Source organism: Pholis gunnellus (assembly GCF_910591455.1).
Source record: "Pholis gunnellus genome assembly, chromosome: 23".
NCBI classification, from domain to species: Eukaryota; Metazoa; Chordata; class Actinopteri; order Perciformes; family Pholidae; genus Pholis; species Pholis gunnellus.
In genome coordinates, this window is record NC_136550.1 from 10,818,924 (window position 1) to 10,840,614 (window position 21,691).

The 21,691-nt window shown below is 43.9% G+C and overlaps 1 protein-coding gene across 1 annotated transcript in view; it reads left to right on the forward strand.

The window, feature by feature from the left end:
- The window catches only part of sema4f (sema domain, immunoglobulin domain (Ig), transmembrane domain (TM) and short cytoplasmic domain, (semaphorin) 4F), a 41,463-nt gene that overhangs the window by 12,237 nt on the left and 7,535 nt on the right, over window positions 1-21,691 (forward strand). The window contains exons 2-3 of the mRNA XM_079184708.1: window positions 20,561-20,706; window positions 20,816-20,875. Coding sequence (XP_079040834.1) covers window positions 20,561-20,706; window positions 20,816-20,875 — 206 coding nt within the window. The remainder of the gene's footprint in view (window positions 1-20,560; window positions 20,707-20,815; window positions 20,876-21,691) is intronic.

Consider the following 21,691-nt stretch of genomic DNA (forward strand, 5'->3'; position numbering starts at 1 on the left):
AGAAAGAGAGAGAGAGAGAGAGAGAGAGAGAGGCTGAGAGGACATTTTCTCATCACCGGCAGAAAATGAAAGTGGATGGGAAGAGAGGAGAAAGATGAGGAACAAGGGCAGGAAGTCAAGATGAGCTGTCATGTCCTGTAGACCGATGGCAGCCTGAGAGGAGGCTGTCTCTCCCTCTCTCTCTCTCCCTCTCACTGTCTTGCTGTGTGACCCTTTGGGTTCAATCAAGCAAGACAGTTGGTTCGACCCGGTCCGGGGGGGGGATTCATCATCGGCAGGCATTAATCTGTGTGACAGGGGCTTATTAGATGAGGGCGACCACCCCTGCTGCCTCCCACAGTGGATGGAGCCGGCGCTGACAGAGAGAGGTGGCTGAGGGGAAAGTCACACTGTGAGGGCAGAGGAAAGAGAGATAAGCATTTCACTTTTTAAGAAACTATTTCCTCAGAGGAGGATGAAAGCGACGCGAGGGGAGGAATTCATTTTTATTTACTTTGACAGCAGACGGTCAACATCAGTTCGATGTGCAGTGGAAGCCGGTGCTGTCCACGTTGATATCATTGCATCGCACGGCCCTGCGTGTGCATGCGAGCAAGAGACGTGCACTTCGTGCATGCTCTGTGAATGTATTGTAAAGTGCGTACACGTTGTTGTTGTGTGTGTTCCTGCCCCACCCACCCCTGACACACACACACACACACACTGTCCTCAAACGTGAATGGCTGATCTTTAGTGCTGATTACGTAATGACACAGCCGCTCTGCAGCACAGCGTCTCCTCAGGCTAAGGGAGGATATAATGAGACTCATTCTTTCAATACTTAATAAAGTCCTGGCTGCAGTTTCCTTTCCCCTCATGTGGAGTTCTAGGTCGAAGTTTTGCTGCAGAAGGAAGCTGAAGGGAACTTAAATCACCTGTGCTGTGATGCCGCACGCACTGTGCTGACTCGCTCGTCTTTGTGCAAACGAAGCAGATCAGAGAAGGAAGGCAGTGATCTGTTGCACCGTAGTGACAGCATGGCAAACAGGCTAATGTATCCTCAATAAACAAGTTCCACTGAGGACAGGAGGGACATCTCAAAATCGTATCTTTGTCCTTTGCTTTTTTTTTTAATAGTTTGTTTAATTCACTCACAGAAATCTCTTTAAACTTTGTCGTCTTGTTCCAGCTGCCGCAATCCACAAAAGAGACACTCGCACGTGTTACAGTGCCCTGGCAGCAGTAAGATTCACAAGCAGTAGGGAATGCTTTGTGGACTTTTTTTTGCATGCAAATAAAAATGGAAAAAAAAGTCTTTCTGAAGAGATTTTCATAGTTTTTCCTGCCCTGAGTAGTGTCTATGTTCTTCCTCTCAGGCTGTTTACAGCTCCCAACAACCTGAAGATATGTCCCAAATCCATAATACACACTAATTCTAGGCAGAGTGTAGTGTGTTTAAACTCAAAACTGTGAGTATGCATGCTAAGGAGAATAAATGTATGAGTGTGCTGACGAGGATTATCCCACAAGGCAATGCACAAAAGGAAATGTAGGAGCTTCTCACAGCTGGAAAACAGCTCTGAACACAAAAATAACTCCAGAATATTTTGTCGTAATGAATGATTTTCTGTTGCCTATGTTAACGTCTTGTATACTATAACTCAAAGCTGTATAGTATGAAGAATTAGTATGCAGCATGAAATTGGGAAACACAATGTGGTATATACGGTATTATCGTATGTAAATTCATACCCTCGACAACATTATTAACTGAACAACTTTGCACAGCCTTTCTCCAACCGCTGATGCAAGCAGAGAGCAAACAAAGCGCCACACAAATGCATCAGTACATTGATTTGATTTAATTCATGGAGATTAAATCGCTGATCTCACACTCTCGCCGAACGTGTCTGCGCAAGGCACTTATAGGAGGAAACACATGGAGGATGTTGCCACTGTAAAAGTTGCATTCCAGGAAAAGACTCAGGCTAATGCAGTTCGCTACCTACAGTACAGCACGTCTGCCTGTCACCGCATTCATAAACGCTCTGTCTCCCTCTTTCTCTCTCTTTGTTTCTTGGCACTGCAACAAGCTGGCTGATTGACCCCCTCGAGCTGACCCAGTTTTACTGTTTCACAGCACACACACACACATACATTACTCAGTTGTAGAGCAGGTCCTGCAGGTGTATGTGATTGGCAGGAAAGAGTGAGGGGGGGCGGATAGCACCCGGGGATACGGGTACTCCATAACAGCCTAAAGGCAAATATACCGTATGTACGTATGAGGGTGTGTCTCCGGTAGTAAATGCCGTGTGTTAACATATATCTGTGTATGTATGTCAGGGTTCCTTTTAGATAAGCAGGGTTACTTTTTATTTTCCTTTTTTAACTTTTGAAAACTTAAAATCGGATTTTACAAGTAGAATTTGCAACACATGCATTTAGTAGTTTAACTTGTTTTCTTTTGTACTCACTTAGAGAGACTCTGGTACATGATCAGCAGCTCGTGTTTTCTCTCTTTTCTCCTCCTTTTTACAAACATTGAGGCTTGATGACTTTGAGTGCACTAAAGCACTAAAGAGCAGCCAGACTTGTTTTCCCTATCTTAACCTGAGATCATCAGTTTACTGGAAGTCCACAGGCTCTTTCCACTGAATTTGCTGGCAATGATATCATTTACGAAAATGTAAAATGTATTAGTCTGTGCCAATTTCTATGTTGCCATCTTTGGAACCAATTCGCTTTTTGCTGTGATTTCTTTGCATCTGACTTTATTTCCCTCCTCATGACATGTCAATCAGTACAGTACTTGCTTTTTGGTCGTTTTTTTTTTTTTTTAACCAAAACCTTACACTTCTGCTTTCTGACCTGTTTCTGTAGCCATGAGGCCACCTGTTCTTCAGATTTAGTTCTACTTCCTGTTGCATGTGGAACCAATCCTAAGTTTGTTTCTCTGTTTCTATTTTTGAGTCCCCCTCACAACACAAACAGCAGAGTGGAGTTCATAAAGCATCGCAGGAAAACATACATTTACATAAAAAGATTTTACATAAACCCATGTGAGAGCTTTTCCTGCACTACCCAAAACAGTGTGTGTCTCCATTGTACTGGAGAAGGGTTCAGGAAGGAAAGCCCCGCCCCTTTTATTTCCCTTTGTCGCCCAGAGTGACGACGACGTCGCAGAGGAGCCTGGAGCTGCGGGGCAATGTGGGAAATGACCTTTAGACCTCAGTTCACGCAAAAACACACTCGCAGACGGTGTCTGTGTGTGCACTGTGTGCACGCTAGAGTGTGACTCGAAAAAAGGTAGAAAAAGAGAGGGAGCTATATGAAGTCAGGTTAGGGGCCGGACTCGTGGGACTGGGAATCTCATCCCCAGACAAGAATATTCTGCCCATGTCAGCAAATTGTCACTGCGTGTCTTTGAGAGAGAGAGAGAGAGGGAGAGAGAGAGAAGGGGTGAGGGGATAGATAAATGGATTGAGGCAACCTCTCTGACATGATTAACGACTAGACACGCTGTGTGTAAGTGTTTATTTTTGTGTGTGTGTGTGTGTTGCTGTGTTGACGTGAACCTCGATCTGTGCGTGTCAGGATTCTATTAACATTAATCGAAGCCCATGCAAATGAACTCTGCTGCTGCTGCTGTGCACAGTAAGCAACGTCTACGGTGTATCCACTGTAACTGAGCGTCTTACTGTGTGGCCACATGAATATACAACGAGCGAAATGTGCATGAAAAATAGCCTGTATTGTCTCCAACATACAGTAGTACTTCAGCCTGTAACCAAAAAGGTACATTTATACCACACATCAGTACAGCAGTAAAAAAGAATGAGTCGATTAAACATTGAACAAAATACTGACAGCAGCAGAGGCTCAGGAAGAGTATCTTTCTCTTTAATAAACACTGCTTTAAAATGCCCCATGTCATAAAAGTATGCAGGGGAAGATATGAGCACATAGCTATCAGGTTGTGAGTGTGGGGGAGGGAAATAGCTTAGGGGGTAATGCGGTCTTTAGGGATGCAGCATGCCTGCTTCAGAGGTGAAACCCACCATCCCTCTAACACTCTGTGTGTGTGTGTTTGAGTGCAGTTTATGTGTAGCTGTGTGTCTCGATCCTCCTCACTTCCTCTCAACAACTGATATGTTCAAAATGTCAAACCTACATTATCTTGTCCCTGCAGGCAAATATAGGCAGTATATAGTCTAACACGTGCGTGTGTGCATGTGTGTGTGCGTGTGTGTGTGTGTGTGTGCGCCTGTGCAACACATTAGTATCTGCGATAGCTGAGAAGGCCGAAGCAGACGTGTCCTGAAGGGCGTTCGGGACAAACAGCGACGTGTTGGTGGGGTTTCCCAGCTCTGCCCCCGTCAGATTCTTGTCTTGAACCTGCAAACATTTATTCAAGCAAACGGAGCACACAGAGCATGTGAAGAACCCAGTGCTTCTCTCCTCCCACATGTGGGAGTGGAGAGTATTGATTTCTGGTCCGCCATTCATCACACGAGGGAGAGACAGATAATGTTTACGTATTGATTCATGGAATTACTGTACTGTAAAATACCTTTGCATTTTGAACATGCCTGACTTTAGGTTTCAGTTCCCCCTTTAACTGAAATACACACGACTTTTAAGTTGCTTCCTTCCGTTTTAATCGGAAAAGATGCAAATAACAACTGTAAGATGCTTCACACTTCAGTTTCTATGAAGGGATGCAGATGTGGTTTGAATATTAACAGCGAAACAGCTGCAAGAAACTCAAGAAGACGCTCTACACAAAACGGGGCTTCAATAACTGATTTATCTGTCGATTTGTGATGAATCTTGACTTGTGGTTTGGTCTACAAAAAGTCAGCAAATAGTAGAATATGCCCATCTCAATTTCCTAAAGCACAATGTGTCTTTTAAAAAAAAAAATGTTTAGCAGCAACATCTAAGCTAAGCTTGTGGTACACAAACGCATCCGCATCGCGTACTGTCCCCTTCCACCTCACCGCCTGAAGTGGCTTTAGGGATCTTGCTCTCCTTTTCAGATCGACATCGAATCAAGATGATTGACGAAGTGTTCCGAGCCGGAAACCGACAAATCCCAATACACTTTGCAGACTCAAGTAGAAGCTCCAACATAACCTTTTGTGCGAGAGGCTGATTTACCCCGGCGGGGACGCGCCAATCATAAACTAAAGTCACTCCTTTCAGCACAAAAGCAGTCTATGTAACTCAATCCACCGTTGGTATCCTGTTACCTGTGAGCGTAAGAACATGGTGTGACAACAAGTATTACTCCTGTTTTGGAAATGATTGAAAAGAAGACGTTGACCAGCAGCCACTCATCATCTCCCGAAGCTCCGACAGGCCGGAGAGTTACGGAGCAGTGGCTGCTAGCTGGCTGAACTTCGCCTCACCCCTCATCCTGCCTCACTTTAAATGTTTCATATAAACAATTTGCCTCGACTCCTGCCTCACCCTTTATCTCCCTTACTCCCCCCCCTCTCTGTTTAAATGTTCTCGCTGCTTTTAATACCGGAGACTGGAGTTCGTGGAAACGCCGCGCTTCATGTTTAATGTTTCAGTGGAACTTAATGGTGTGTGTGCATGCAGCATGTGTGTGTTTACCCGTTTGTTTGAGATCTGACAGTGCAGTGAGTCAGCACAGGAGCTTCAACCAAGTGGAAATAATACACATCATTTATTTAGCATGAACTGTCCCTGTGTGTCTCTCTGTGTGTGTGTGTGTGTGTGTGTGTGTTATGTAAGAATACGTTGCTTTCTCACCTGTCTAAGGTTACCTTCTTCAGAAGCTGATGGCGTAACAGAGATAATGTCCCGTCACCATTTCCCGCTATACACTGAGACGGATGATTGACAGCACGATGTCTAATGATGGGGATTATCCTGACACCTTTTTTTCTCTTAAAAATGACTTAAATGATTATTCAATTATCCAAATATTTTAAGGATTTATTTTCCTTTCAGCTTAAACCTTTGATAAACGGTAGATTATCCCTCCCTGAAGTCTGTAATTTCATAGCACTGATGCAGGAGCCTTTGACCATGGTAGACAATGAATAAATAAAGCCTGCTGTATGTGATAGACACATTGAGGGCGTTCATCACAAACACACACACACACACACACACATACCTTGATCTCTTTTAACAAATGTTTTATTCATGCATGACTGTGTGTCTGTAAGAGGTGTGGCTCTTAGGTCATTCAACCAACAATTCACGAGGCCAGAGGTTGACAAAGCTTCAGTGATTCATAACTCGTGTGGGCATAGACGCACACACAAAGACGCACTAATTCTCATGAGATATTTGTTTTCCTCTCAGACATGAAAGTACATTTGTTTCTCTTTCTCTCTCTCTCTCTTGGATATCTTAAATCTTCAAAAAGCCTCCTGGCTGATGAGTTTTTTAATTTATGTTTTTGCATCTACTAAGGGGATTACACGACAAAGTGAAATAACCTTTGGGCTCACGCAAATCCACCAGAAATTACATTTCAAAAGAGCATCGATGTCCAACCAAATTACAGGCTGCGTTTCATAGATTTCCTGTGAGGTCGACGTTTTGAAAATGCAACGTTTTCAGCCAAACTATACACGGCATTAACTGCTTCGATTCACCCCCCAAACAATCTGCATCATGCCGGTCACTTGTAACATCCACCATCAGGGTGGTGATTATTGATAATTGGTAATTAATTCATTCTAGATTTGCCTGAGTTTAAAATCACTTTGCCCAGATAAACAAGACGTAAAAAAAAAAAAGACGTCTGTCTGAACCAGAGATGCACAATGCTCCATCTGCTCTTCCAGTTTGGTCTCTTGCTCCTGAGAGTGCCCTGCAGGACAGATAAAGCTATCAGCTCTGCAGACAGAGAGGACCTCAGCGGCCATTTCGCAAGAGCAGAGCACTTAACCCACCAACCTTTAGCGCGATATATCACCTCAGACACACACTGAACCACCGCAGCCATTCCTAGAAATGTGGGCTCAGAAAAATGCACCGCTATATCTGTCCACCTTGCACTTTCCATCCCTCCCTCTGTCTCTCTCTCGCTCTCTCTTCAGGTCACTGAGTTTGTGCCTTATTGCCTCCATTTATAGAGAACGATTGCTATACCAAAGAAAATCGATCAGGTTTTTATTGGTTATCCCACACAGTTATGGACTCTCAGTACCAGAGGCTTCAACTGAACAGAACACAGAGGTGTGCAGACTTTTCAGCAGGAAAGTCTGCACACTAATTCATCTATTTCTGCCGGTTATGCACCTTAACATCAGCCTAACAGCTGGCTAGTTAGTATTATCTACAGTACCTGAACAGAGGATGTAGAATCTGCGCACTGTCCCGTTGGGTCTTTTCCTCCTGACAACACAAACAGAGCTCCACATGCAGCATACTGGAATGCCCAAAATACCAACTCGACAATATACGGTGTTAATTAGTCAGTCTTTTTCCATTGGATTGCTATATGTTGGCAGTTGCTGTTATTAGCCCCAGAAAGACTGAGACAATTTTGGCACAATCACAAGACTCTTCCTTTACCTGGTCTCTCCATTCTATCTCTCCATATCCCTCTCCCTCGCTCTGTCCCTCCTTTCACGCTCCCTTGATTTATTCACATTCCCCTGTGCATCTTCCCCTCTTCCCCCCCCCCCTCGTGGAGTCCCTCTCGTGTGATCCGGTGCTATGCTAAATAGCTTCTAGATCTGCACCGCACACTCGGAGACGGAGGCCCTGTTTACGCCTGGCATTAACATGCGTCTTGGGTGAGCGAGGTAGTAAACTGCTAACAAATGCAATTTGAAGGCGCATCAAAACAAACCGTGACCCAGCTGACCTCGATAGCCTGCCAAGTATGGAGGGAAAGAAGGATAGCAGCCAATAGGAGGAGGGAAGAGGAAAAGGAAGCGCTGGATTTTTGTATTTCCACAAGGAAGCATCTCTCTTTCTCTCATTCTCTGTCTTTCTGCCTCTCTGTTTTGGAAACTCTCCATGTTTTCATCATGTTGTTTGGCAAGACTGGTTTCTTTGCAGCTGCAAGGTCATAGTCCTGCCTCTAACACACACACACACACACACACACACACACACACACACACAATGATACTGACTCCAGAGTTATCAGTTGCTGTGACGCTAAAAGTGCGTGAGAGGATCGGACTGCATGGAGAGAGGGGTCACAGGTCAAAGAGGGTGCCATGTTTGTGTCAGTGTCTGGTGAGAACTACTCGAGTGGAACCACCAATATAAACACACTTGACAGCCACATGGTGAGGTGTGTGTGTGTTTGTTTGTATGACTTTAGCCCCGACACGTACGAGTGAGTTTGTAGCTTGGACTCTGCGGTGCAGGAAGAGCGAGTCATTTTTGGTAATGTGAGACCGAGAGACATACAGACAGACACAGAGAGCGTTTTAGGGCCGCTTGTGTCTCGGGGACAATGCGTCCGTTGTTCTTTGCACTGAAGGAAACTGAAAAGAGAGTAGCGCGGAACCAGGGCGAAGAGATGGGAGGCGCTGAGAGCATCTCTCCCCACTCAGGGTGAGCCATTCTGGGACACGGAGTTCCAGCAGAGCCTCCCGGGTCTATGAAGAGCTCCAGCTACTCTACCTGGAGCAATGGAGTCCATGGAGGGAGGAAGAGAGAGGAAATTAGAGAAAGATTTACTTTTATTACTTTCATAATAGGGTGTTAATAGACTTCAGTGGGTTATTCAATCAGCAGTAATGAAGGCTTTAAGCCTTTTGGCATACACACAGCCTCCCGTCACAAACACACACTCATCCCCTCACAGTTAGTCAGTAGCCAGTGGTTACATGTTGGGCGCTTTGATCTCTGGTCTCTTGTCAGTAGCCCAACTCAGCTCAACACACAGGCTACTTTGTTCTGTTGTCGAGAATAGACCCAGCCCCAGACATCATGAACATAATGAGTGTTTTTGAGGCAGCGACGGAGTGGTGTCGCTTTAAACACTTATCAAAGTGCCGACGTTTCTTCTTTTCTTTTACTCTACAGCAACGTCTCTATACAGACACCATGACACGGTTACTCAAGATAACCCACAGACCTTGTTGTGTGTTTCATATAGGATCTCCCTTTTTAAACTCGTTAACACGTTCTTTACATCGGACAGTATTACTGACACACAACAAAGTACCGTGGATGATTTCCCAAAGCTATGTGTTCCCCCGGTACCTCATTAGAATGATATATATCGAATACAGGCTGCAGGATATTATTTGGTCGTTCCATCCACAATGAATGGCAGGCTGGTTGGTAAGATGTCATGGTGATGGACATGATGGAAACTAATGTGATCCATGGAAGCCGGCGCTCATGAGGAGGTATAGCAGTGTGTTTGTGTGATTAGGGGGTTTGGGATGTGGGGTCATCTGGTATGGGAGTGTGTGTTTCTCTGCGGTGGTCTCGGTGGCCTCTCCAGCTGGCTATGTGGCTAGAAGACGTTTTTTTTTTACCAGATGGGAGGTAGACCTCTATGGTTTCTACTAATGTTAAAGAGACATGTGCAGGACTGCTGTGCGGCCCTGGGTTTTTTTTCTTTCTTTCATTTTAAATCATTCCATTCCTCTCCCAGTATGTTAAAGTGCTAGACTCAGCTGTCTCACACTTAGTCATCATTAGCTTCCGTCAGTAGCCATCAACGTTGATGTTGAAAACAGCTCGTCCCTCTCGCTCGCGACACCCCCACACCCCCACACCCCCGCTCCTTTCCTCTCGTCTCCACTTCTTTGCTTTTGTTTTCGAGACACAATCGAATCACGATTAATGAAGAGACCTTTAACCTCCTCTTGCCTCGGGGCACCAACGGTGACATGTTGGAGGAGGATGGGAATAGAGAGTCGAGGGTGGACGAGGAACAGAGTTGAACGTGGAATGGGGGAGATAATTAAGAAATCCCAAAGCTGTGAAACTAATGCATTTGTCAACAAAATCAGTGTCCCAAATCCCTCCCCTCTCCTCTCAGCAATCCAGGTCAGCAGGCTGCTAATTGATGCATCTATTATTGATTAGCTTTGTCTCCCTTCCCTATTAGCCTCAATTACTATCAGCTCCACAAATGGACACGCTGCTGGTTTGGGGGTTAAAACCTGTTCTCCGAGTTCCCATTCACTCTCTCTTTTTCATGTGCTTACAGACGATCTACGTGTATGTCAACATGTATTAAAGCGCACTGATATGCCTGAGGCAACACGGAGTAAAGATGTGAGAATCATCTGTGTGTGTGATGGGGAACACAGGAAGCCTTGAGGTGGGCCGCCACTATGCGGGCGCATGAACATCGTCATGATCAGCAACGGACAGGAAATTGGCTTTGTTAATTATTAAACCATTGTGTCATTTAACGCTCGTCATGGGGATTGTTTCCCCCGGTGACAAACACACACACTCACCGCCCTTCTTAGTCATCTTTTGACTTATAGCGTCGGTCAAAGACACGCTCACCGATGTCATCGGAATGAAACTGGGCTTTATCATACTCTGTGGTGGTGTCGTGTGGTGTAGTTTCGGTCAAAGGCCTTTACTCGGAAAGTTTTTTTTCTGCAGTAAAACAAACATTTCCATCGAGAGGAGATCGGAGACAGTTTGAGGTTTAACCAGCCTCTATTAAAATGTATTAAATGTGATAAAATGTGACGCTCTCTGCAGCCTCGATGGGATGTTTGCAGTTGAACTATGTGCATGCTGGTGTGTGCATACGGGTTTAGGTCCTATTGATCTTCCAGCTCGAACAGCGCGGGACCTTTTGCTCGCGACCCCAGGGGTCATCAGTGACACGCAGCAGCTGTTGTTTCAGCATGTGGTATCTGTCCTTTTACGTGTGTGTGTGTGTGTGTTCCACCACATGCAGATGTGAGCTAGAACTGTGTGGTTTCGTGCTGCTATAATGAGACGTGTGGAGTCTCGATGTGGTTGTGTGTGCCGGGGATAAAGACACGCAGTTCAGTTTAAAGGTGAAAAGAACTGCAGAAGAATTGGAAGCTGTTGCGTGGATTTTCCAGTTACGCAGGGGGATATAATGCACTGTATACCGTGTGGTGCGTACGCAGACACACATACATGTGCCACCATCAATACGCTATAGCCTGTGTCAATGTGTGCCTTCATGCACCACAGTGTGTACTGGCCTGAATCTAACAGTGAGCACAAACTGAAACCCGCAATTTAGAGCGGCCACCAGCCAAACACATCAGGTGAAAAACATCTGTGTGTGCGTGGATGCATGCCTGTGTGTGTATGTGCGCTTAAAGGTCCCTGTGGTGTTGGCACAAGTGGGTTTATCTCACACCATTTGGTTTTTGCCCAGATACATCTCTCTCTCGTGCTGTTTCTGCCCGTTTAACTCTGTTTCTTTCCTTTTTCTTTAGCTCACTCTCCTGTTGTTACCGCCACACCCAGAGGAAAACATCTACAGTATAGCTACAATATCAACACAGAATACAAACTGTGTGGTCATTCAATCAGAAAGGAATAAAATCTAACCCTGATCCCTGTCTTTTCTATTAATCCCTCGGCAGGGAGGTCAAAGGTCAGGCTCTGCTACAGAATAGCAGCCCATGAGCTGTTAGGGATACAGTGTCTTGCACGGCAGCACAGTGGATGCTGCTGACAATGGCCAGCCAAAGTACATGATTACTTGTACCACTTGTACACACTGTCATCACCAGAGCACAGGAGAAGTACAGAAGCGTTAGGTGAGATGAAGCAGCGATGTCACAAGATAAATAAAGGGATCCGAGAGTCCAAAAAAAAGTGTTCGATAAAATGAACTGCGCGTAATTCACGTCCCTACCAAGGCCACAGGCTGTGATGTGGGTTAGCAAGTATATTACCTCATTTTTAAGGCTTCTCAAGGAAAAAAAGGTCCGAAACTGTTCTAGTGTAACAGTTGTTATGGCTGCTCCAGCTCTGTTTGGCTTTAAAGAGACACAGATTGTCTCACTGTTTAGTCTGAATCCAGCGACCACAACCTAAACACAGGTAGGCAGGTGAGCATTTATGTGAGAAATTGTATTAAATAGTAACAAGGAAAAAAAAGGTTTCCAGGACAGATTTACTGCTAGTTTTGTTCTGTTCAAAACACATCTTTGTTATACGAGTAAAATTTAATTATGAATGAAAAAAAATCTGCGTTTATACCAGACTTTTTTTCTACATATTGATTGATTCAGCACTAATATTCAGGTGACACTATGCCTTTTGAGGTCAACACTGTGGATATACTGAATCTATTTATATATATATATTTATGTTCCTCCTCCTCTTCCTCCCTTTTTAAAAGGCCTGATATCCCTTTGTATTAAAAGATTCACGATTGCGTAGGATATTCTGCTGAGATATTTATATCATGCAGCAGGATGACTTTATCATATCTAGCAGTACAGTCTTACTTACAGTAAGATAAAAATAACAGGATTGTGTTGATTCAATGACTCATTTGTACATAAACTCCCTCTCACATACACACTAGGCTTTATATACACACACACACACTTTTCATGTGTGAGGGCTGGTGAATGCTGCAGGCACCGGCTTCTAAACCAACACACACACACACTGCACACACACACACACATGCTAATCCTGCAGGGCATGGGCGAATTTAGGGCAAGCCTGATTAGTAGTGCTACTGCTTATCACCAAGAGCCAGCGAGAGAGAGGGGGAGAGAGAGAGAGAGAGTTTGGAGGTGGGAGAGCAACTGGGAAGTGGGAGGTTGGTAACTGGGAGAATTGGGTGAGAGAATTGGTATAGTAATGTGGATTCACACAAAGGAATTCGTTTTTCAGTATTATTATTACAGCTTTATTAATCTAAAATCATCCAAATACAAACACACAGGGAATAATAAAAAGAAACAGGAGAAGAAGAAGAAGAAGAAGAGTGGAGCATAAAGTGATGAAGTGGGCAATCTGCCACCGCAACCTTGGACCTCCTCCTTCTCCCCTTCATCTCCACTGCCCTCATATCTTGTGCTTCCTCCTACATCTTCTCCAGTCTTCCCCTTTTCTCTCTCAACTATCTCTCTGGTTTTTTTTTTTTTGCTTGGTAAGCTTCCACCTCCCTCAGGTCTTTTTCTGTGTGTGTGTGTGTTGATGCTCCCGGTGAAGCAGAACCACAAGGGCCCAAGAGGCCAGCGTTGTGTGTCAGGGTCATTTGGTGTTTTTGATGTCTTCACCTCTGAGTGGAGAGGAGGAAGGCCGGATATGCTTTACAGCGTTGGTACCACTTTATAATAAGTCACTTTTCTTAAATACAGGGCTCATGAGTTGTAACGAAAGGCTGTATTAATGCTTAATAAATTGAATAATGATAAATAGAAAATATTGATACTCTTGAGTATCGCAATATTTTGTGTTGTGTTTAAACCCCTGAAGGCTCGATCTCTTCAGCCATAGAGGATGAAGGCATCTAAATATAATGGAGCCTCATCTTTATACTGAAACAGTTTTCCTGAAGTAAGATTTTAATTAACTCAATATTTCACTTTGCTTACTGTATCGCAAAATATCGCGATATATTGTATTGTTACCCCTGTATCATGATATGCATCGTATTGCCAGATTATTGCCAATACACAGCCCTCATAAGCACCTGCCGAGGAGGTTTTTCACAATCTGGCAACCCAAAGCTTGTTCTTGTTAATTGTCTCTAATAAATCTATGAAGCAAACAATTAACAAATCCATAAGTTACTAATTATAAACACTTTATAAAGTGTCTTATTAGAAAGTGATGCTCTAAAGTGTATCATAGCTTCTGTTGGCACTGCCATGAGTTTTTACACTGAGTATAACTTTTCCACTAGTTATATACCAGCATCTCCACACATCCCCAAACAGTCTTAACTAAAAACTTGAGCCACCTTCAGTGTTTAGACAACTCTTAAGTCTCTTTTACCCTTTGAAAGGTTCTTGAAATTGTTGTTTCTCAGTATCTAGTTTTTCTAAAGAGAAATCCGCTCAGTCACGCACACACTTACACTCTACTGTGTGAGGACAAACTCTTTTTCCAACGATGCTGGCTTACCTGTATGCTTGATATGTGGCGAGAAATGTGACATCAAATAGCTTTTGCGGCTCCAGACCATTTTTATTTGGTGGTAAATAGGGCAAAATGGCTCTTTTGGATAGTAAAGGTTGCCGAACCCTGGTTTAGACGTTCATTTCTGGGGTGAAATTGGAGTTCAAATTTCATTAAAGTGACCATAAAAGGTTTTACAGACCATCTGACTTGATGAAATTTCCAGACACGCTGGCTCACAGGCTTAACTGTGGCTCTAATAAATCTAGCTGAAAGGAACAATAAGCTGTTAGAAGGACCTTGATACAAGACTCGATAATCTGTATGTGTATTCAGCTGTGAGTTAAGAGTGACCTTGTTGTTCTTTATGGAAGGCTTTTTGTGTGCTGTGATGTATTAGGTATATTAAATTAGCAGAATTTAGCTGTGACATTGGTCCATGCAAAAATCGAACACTAATTTTCATTTGATGGTCTATAGCTCCTCCTATTGAGACATAATGGCTCTTACTGATACCACAATTTAGATTTCAGAAACTTTCTGTCTGCCCATACGTCCGTACATACAAACTGTATCACACGTGTTGTGTTTTTGCCTCGTTAGCATCCAGCTGCATTGGTATGTAGCGGCTAACGCTAACAGGAGCTACAGGAGGACCAGTCCATCCGTAGATCTAACGTGCGCGAGGCTTTGATGCTTTCAGGCTTTTGTGAGGCCCGTTTATTGACTGAAACAAGGCTGAAATTGACCGTGACCACTACAAGAGGAGGCTTGTCTGTCTCTTTTCGCTTGCTCTCTCTTGATCTCTGTCACACAAATGAAACAGTGCGTTGTTTTCATTCTAGAGGAAGATAATATTTAGTCTAAATAGCAGCTGCAGGCCGAGCTATTTGTCTTCACCTCCGCCGAGGAGGTTATGTTTTTTCTGATGGGTTTGTTCCGTTTGTCCGCAGGATTACGGAAAACTCACCGGCCCGCTTTTCATGAAACTTTGTGGAAGGATGTAGCATGGGCCATGGAAGAACCTATTACAATTTTGAGTGGCTTGGCCTTGACAGAGGTCTGCGCTCCCTGAGTGCCCTTCTAGTTATTCTTGTATTTTCAATTCACATTCCGAACACTCTGCCTCCCTCTCCCTCTTACTTTAACACACTCGACTCGAACGGCTCTTGGGACAGGATATGCATGAATAGCTGACTTCATCAATCAAATCAAAGACAATGAACCACTTATGAACAATAAGAAGGGGTTAACCAAACATTACACACACACACACAAGCACAAGCACAATCTCAGTAGGTGTTTTCATTGTCTAGATGCCTGAACAACAGTCATTGTATTTTTTCTTGTGGTGAATTATATTCAAATGATTATATTCAAATGAAACATAATAATACTGCTCCTTATTTTTAGTGATAATGGCGAGGATGCACTTGCTTTTACTGTCACAATGCATATACACGAGCCCAAGATGCATGTAAGCCCATGTAGATTCGGGGCAGCATGTCAGGATGTAATTAAGCTCTGCTGCGGGGTCTGAACAAATGACAACACTACACGCTTCTCTAATATGAGAAAATAAAAAGCTGTGTTCAGCCATGTCATGCGTAGGAATAATGGTGTAATTAATATGACATATGACACACAACGTGTACAAATACTTGAATATTTTCATATATGTTCTATTTGAAACACCACAGTTAGGCTTTACACCTGCGAATAAATGACAGGAGGGTAACTTGTCTCACTTTGGATGACGCCAGTTGTCTGCCGTCACTCATCGTAATGCACGCTGAAGTGTTGGCGTGGATGCCGGGTATGCCGTCTAATGGGACAACCTGCCAGAAGCTGGTGTATTCCTTTAACCTGCGGAGCACATATATACGTCTGAGTGCCGCTGAAGTATTCAGTGGAAACAGCAGCCGGCATATGGCATTGAGCTGAGTGGATGATAGCAAAGAGTGCTATAAATGTGTGTTTCTGCAGAGTGTGGGACTGTGTTGATCATGCAGCTGTGTCCTGTCTCACTGTAGGGGCTGAGAGTGTGTGTGTGTGCGTGTGTGTGTGTGTGTGTGTGTGTGTGTGTGTGTGTGTGTGTGTGTGTGTGTGTGTGTGTGTGTGTGTGTGTGTGTGTGTGTGTCTGTGCGCAAGAGACTGTGGGGGCAGGAGCATGTGTGTGTGCCTCTCTCTCTGCATCTCTTCTCTCCAACCCGTCAGTTTTGATTGACACATGGAGGAGGGAGGTGTATAATTTATCACTTCCTGGTTGGTCCCATCCCACAATGCCCTGCAGCCAGAGACCAGGTTTGGTCCCCCCAGAGCAAAAGTCAGTTTATTAAACCCTTAATGGACATGCCACACACACACACACACACACACACACACACACACACACACACACACACACACACACACACACACACACACACACACACACACCCAGACTCTGTTGGTCCCTCTCTCTGGCTGCCTCTCAGTCATGTTTAATGTATAATGAATGAATGATTCATGGCAGGGGAGAGGATTTTGTATTTTAGGACTACTTATTCATTTATACTCACACCAGTCACTTTTTAAAATTACACCCCGGGTGAGATTTTTTTCTTTCCAGCATGTAGAAGGTCGCCAGGTTTTCTAGGCACATCACGGGGATCATTTTTAATGCGCACTTCCTCATTTTCTGTTAAACCCTGCGTTGTGACTATTGTCCCAGTTACATCCATGTTAAAAAAAAAAGCACTTTAATAACCACTGCTCTATTTTTAACATTTATTCATCCAGAGATTACAGTGACGGTCTGTGTGGGGTGCCTGTTCTTTGAGTTAAAGCTGCACTAATCAATATTTTGTTATCAATGGGATGGAATGTCAAATGACAATTGAGATAATCAGAATTGTCACCCAAACCTGCAGTTCCTTTCAACTTTTTAGCCTCCTTCAGCTCATGTTTTTTGTTCTTTTCGGCCCATAACTCACACCTCCACGTACACACGCATCACACATGAATGGGTTCTGTATGTGTGCTCGCCACACAGACACCCAGGCAGGAGGTGATATTTGATACGTGGCGAGCTGCGGGCCCCCGCTGTCAAAGAGGAGGTGTTTACCCGACATGCAGAGCTTACTTTGTGACACATGTCCAATCATATTTATTCAGAAAAAAGCTCCTAACAAACAGCTACGTATGTCAAAATGAAGGTAAAAGACAAGAAGGCAGCGAATAACAAGAAAATGCATGATATATTTCTTTCCGAGGATGGCATCAGGCCCTTTTTTTTGTGTGAGTGTGTGTCTGGATGTTAGAAGTGTGTGTGCGACTGTGTGTGTGAGAAGGACAGATGGTGTAGCTCTAGGAATCATCTCTCTACATTAGGGTGCATAGCAGGTGGTGGCACCGTGTGCACGCTGGTGTGTATGTGTGTGTGTGTGTGTGTCATCACGTCCTACACAGCCGGCAAGGACCAGTGTACAAGGACATCTCTCCAGACCTTGCCTTTGGCCTGTGTCACTAACACTCATGTCTTTTTTTCTGTGTGTGCGTGGGTTGGTGTGTGTGTGTGTGTGTGTGTGTGTGTGTGTGTGTGTCCAACAAGCAGAAAGACAGGCAGTGAAGTGAGTTTGAAGATGTGATGTCTTTCGGCGATGCGAGGCTGCAGGGTGATGAAGGGAAGGAAGGATGGATGGATGACGGAGCAGATGAAGAGAAGCGACAAAACAGACAAAAGTGTGAAAAGATGAGAGAATGAGACTCGGAGGTTTCTAATGATCGTCCATTCTCCTTCAGCTTTCATTTGAAGTCGGCTTTGAGTGACAGTTTGAGGAGGGACGTGTTTATTTCATTAGCTCGGGGTGTAAAAGTGGAAGAAGGACACAACAAACACTTTGAATCAAGGGCAACATGGAACAACTCAACACATGATATCAGCAGCTTTGTTGTATTTGAGGAACCAGCTAAACACTTGTGTCTCGTATTCGTCTGCTTCAACAGACAGCCATCTCCCTCCTTTCATTGGCTGATTCTCAGGAAGTGCAGCCGCGCGGCTGGCAAATCAGAGCGTGCGGCTTTGCTGTTCGACTGCCTGAAGGCTCTCAAACGAACAGATGGCTCCTTAGTGAATGAGAAATGACATTGATGTGGAACGTTACGGGGAAACAGACACAGCCCGACTGGATGGACGGCAGGGGGAGAGAAAATGTCTGTGATTCAGTTACGGGCAGATGTCAGTGTGTTTGGGATCTTTTTTTTTTTCACTTCACAGAATGACACAGACAGGCTCTAAGTGGAAAACCGTGTCAATGGCGAGTGCCATCAATCAGAATATTCTGACACAGTACTTTGAGGAACATGACCCCCCCCCCCCCCCAATTTGGCAGCTGTCACCCCAAAAGATTAAATGGGTTATGGTGGATGGAACTCAAAGGATTTTCCTCACACATTTGGGGAATGTATTAAGTTCTACTAGTGCTTACTGTCTTCCCTTTCAGCAATTATCTCGATGAAGGTGAATAAATAAATGTTGTTTGTACTGACAACTCCTGCTCCTTTCTGTTTTGTTGTACACTCCTCATTGTCACCACCTCGCCTCCACCTGCAGAATAATACGGGGTGTGTGCGTGCTTGTGTTTGTTCTCTGCTTTCATCTCCCTTTCTCCGAGTTCCCACATTATCAGGCGAGTTAGAAAAGCCCATTTACGGAGAGGAAATGCTGTTTGTTCTCCCGTCGACCGTTTTACGGGCTCGTGATTCCATTTGACGCCGGCACACATTGAGCGGAGGAGAGTGTGTGCAAGTGTTCGGAGGATGATATGGCTGCTTAATGGATGAAGATTAAAACAGCTTAATTAAAAACATTGTGAACGCAGTCCTCCTCTTGCAAATACGAAGTAGAATTCATGAGCAACCAAATATCGCCTATATCGTTACAATATGGCCAATAAGGCTACATGTCAATTTAAATTGAATGCAATATCAGTCAGAAATAATTCCATCTTTTTTCAAAATTGTTAGTTCAAAGTGACATGAATTGAGTTCAAAGAACAACACAGTTTTAAGAACGACACTTTTATTATTAAACTATATGATAATATCGGCCCGGCTGATTTATAGGTGTAGCTCCAGGTTTAAGCGCCTTTTGATTCTATTAAAATATAACAAATATCGATTCATTTGATTTGATGGATGAACATGAAACTGCTCAAGATTAACACAGCATCTCATATTAATTTGCGAGTCTGCATCTGTTTGCCCAAAGGAGGGCGTGGGCTTTGTTCTAGTCATTAGTCACGCTCTGTTAAGTTTTTGATTGTGCAAATACACTGAGTAATGTGGAAGGAGCAATATGTGGTGTATTGTTTTGCTCTTGTTGGCTTGTTTGAGGTTAAAAATATTACAGGCTTCATTGATTAGCATTCGTCATTAATCTTTCCCCCGATGACTTAACCACTGAGCTGCTTTCTTTGTTGTGCGTGCTGAGGTGTGTGTGTGTGTGTGTGTGTGTGTGTGTGTGTGTGTGTGTGTGTGTGTGTGTTTGATCGCGATGTAGTACGACTCAGAAACCAACCACTGGTTCCGCTCTGTGAATTTTCTGTTCTCTCTCTGAACATTTCTGGCTTTTTTCATGAAGGTCAACAGAGATCAGGGTTGTAGGACTTCAAAAAAAACGGTTAAATCTTTCTCTCTCTCACACACACACACACACACACACACACACACACACACACACACACACACACACACACACACACACACACACACACACACACACACACACTCACACAGAGGTAGCTTGTGTACAAAAAAAAACACACACTCCAAAGAAGTTCAGCACACAGCTGTGCACTTTCCTCAAAGCAGCTGGGACATGAACGCACACACACACACACATGGTCCTGTAGCGGATGATGGAGCAGGATGGAGTGGGACGGAGAGAGCAAACAAGAGCTGGAACACAACTCCACAGCGTTTGGGATTGGATTCATGTGATATTTTTTAGATTAAAAAGACAAACACAGTGGAGATTACACATCATGCATTATGTAATAGATTCATCCATTATTTATTATATATCATGATTATGCATAATTCAGTTTTGGGTATTTCTCCACAGCAGTGGATTTGACTCTGAATCAATATTAGGAAACATTAGAGGCAGATAGATAGAACCACAGAAGAATGTTTGGAGTTGATGTTTGTCGTGTATCTGTTAGCAGAGAAAAAAGGGGAAAATGACACCAAACAGAGAGAAAAATGAAAAGACTTAGACTGAGAGGGATTAAAGGGGTTAATCTGTAGCTCTGATTGTGTAAGAGGGCAGGGTGACACCAGGGTTACTCTCATCTCTCATCTCTTCATCTCTTTAAACCTCTTTCTGGGAATATGGTGTTGGATTTATCTCATCCTGTCAAGCATTTATTCTGACATCTACATGACTTAATTAAGGAGGCTAATCATAGCTATTCCAGTAGTACACTAACTTCTTATGCTAAATGTTGGAAATCTCTCTCTTTTTGTCCCACAGACACCATTCTTGTTCGGGAGATGTTCCAGGGCGTGGCCAACTTCAGCACCTTCCTGCTGGACCGTTCAACAGGCACGCTGTTCCTGGGTGCCAGGGACGCCATACTGGCTGTGGACACCAACAAGCTCAACCAAAAACCCAAAGTGGTAGGAAGGGTGTATGTGTGTGTGTGTGTGTGTGTTGAGTGAGTGGTCATTATATTTCTCACATTCTATTATTAACAGTGTTGATTTTCTATGTCCTCAATTCACTCAGATTGTTTGGGATGTGCCGGAGGAGAAGAGGAGGTCTTGTGTGGCAAAGGGAAAGACGGAGGTGAGAGCTGTGTGTGTGTGTGTGTGTGTTGTCCCCTCACACACCTTCTTCTTTTGAATTTATGTTTAGTTCCTGCAGGAACAGGTTGTTTGGCCCAGATAACATGTGTTGGTGCCAATATTAGATTATTCATACACATTTTTACTAAGATTATTGAAAGCCAACCTAGAAGCTAAAAAGATTTGATAAAGGGCTGGAAGGATTCAGACGCAATCAAAAACCACACCCTAGTATAGTAGAATTTCCTTTTTAATTTTCAGTATCATTTATTGGATTCAAGTGGCCTCAGAGATTTGAAATGTGTGATTTCATGCCTCTATATTTTGTGCTGCAGTATGGACGTGTATCTGTGTGTGTGTGTGTGTGTGTGTCACAACCCCGTGCTGTTAGGCATCGGATGGGAAGTTCTGGGACTCATGCCAACTCCTGTTTGTGCGTGTGTGTGTGTGTGTGTGTGTGTGTGTGTGTGTGTGTGTGTGTGTGTGTGTGTGTGTGTGTGTGTGTGTGTGTGTGTGTGTGTGTGTGTGTGTGGAGAGAAAGCGACAGAGAGAGAATAAGAGTGGTGTATGTGAAGTCACAGATGCCCAGTAACTGTGTACGGAAACTGATTAAATAGAGCGTACTGTACACTCAAGCTGCACATCTTATTATGCTTTAACTTTAACATGACGACAACCAAACTGCTTACAGTAAACTAACTGTACACTGGAACTTTGTTGAGTAATGTCTTACTGATTCTTTGGTTTTGACAGTTTAACGGGCAGGCTTCTATTTCAGCATCATGATTTAGCCCTCTTAGACCCGATGATGCTCAAA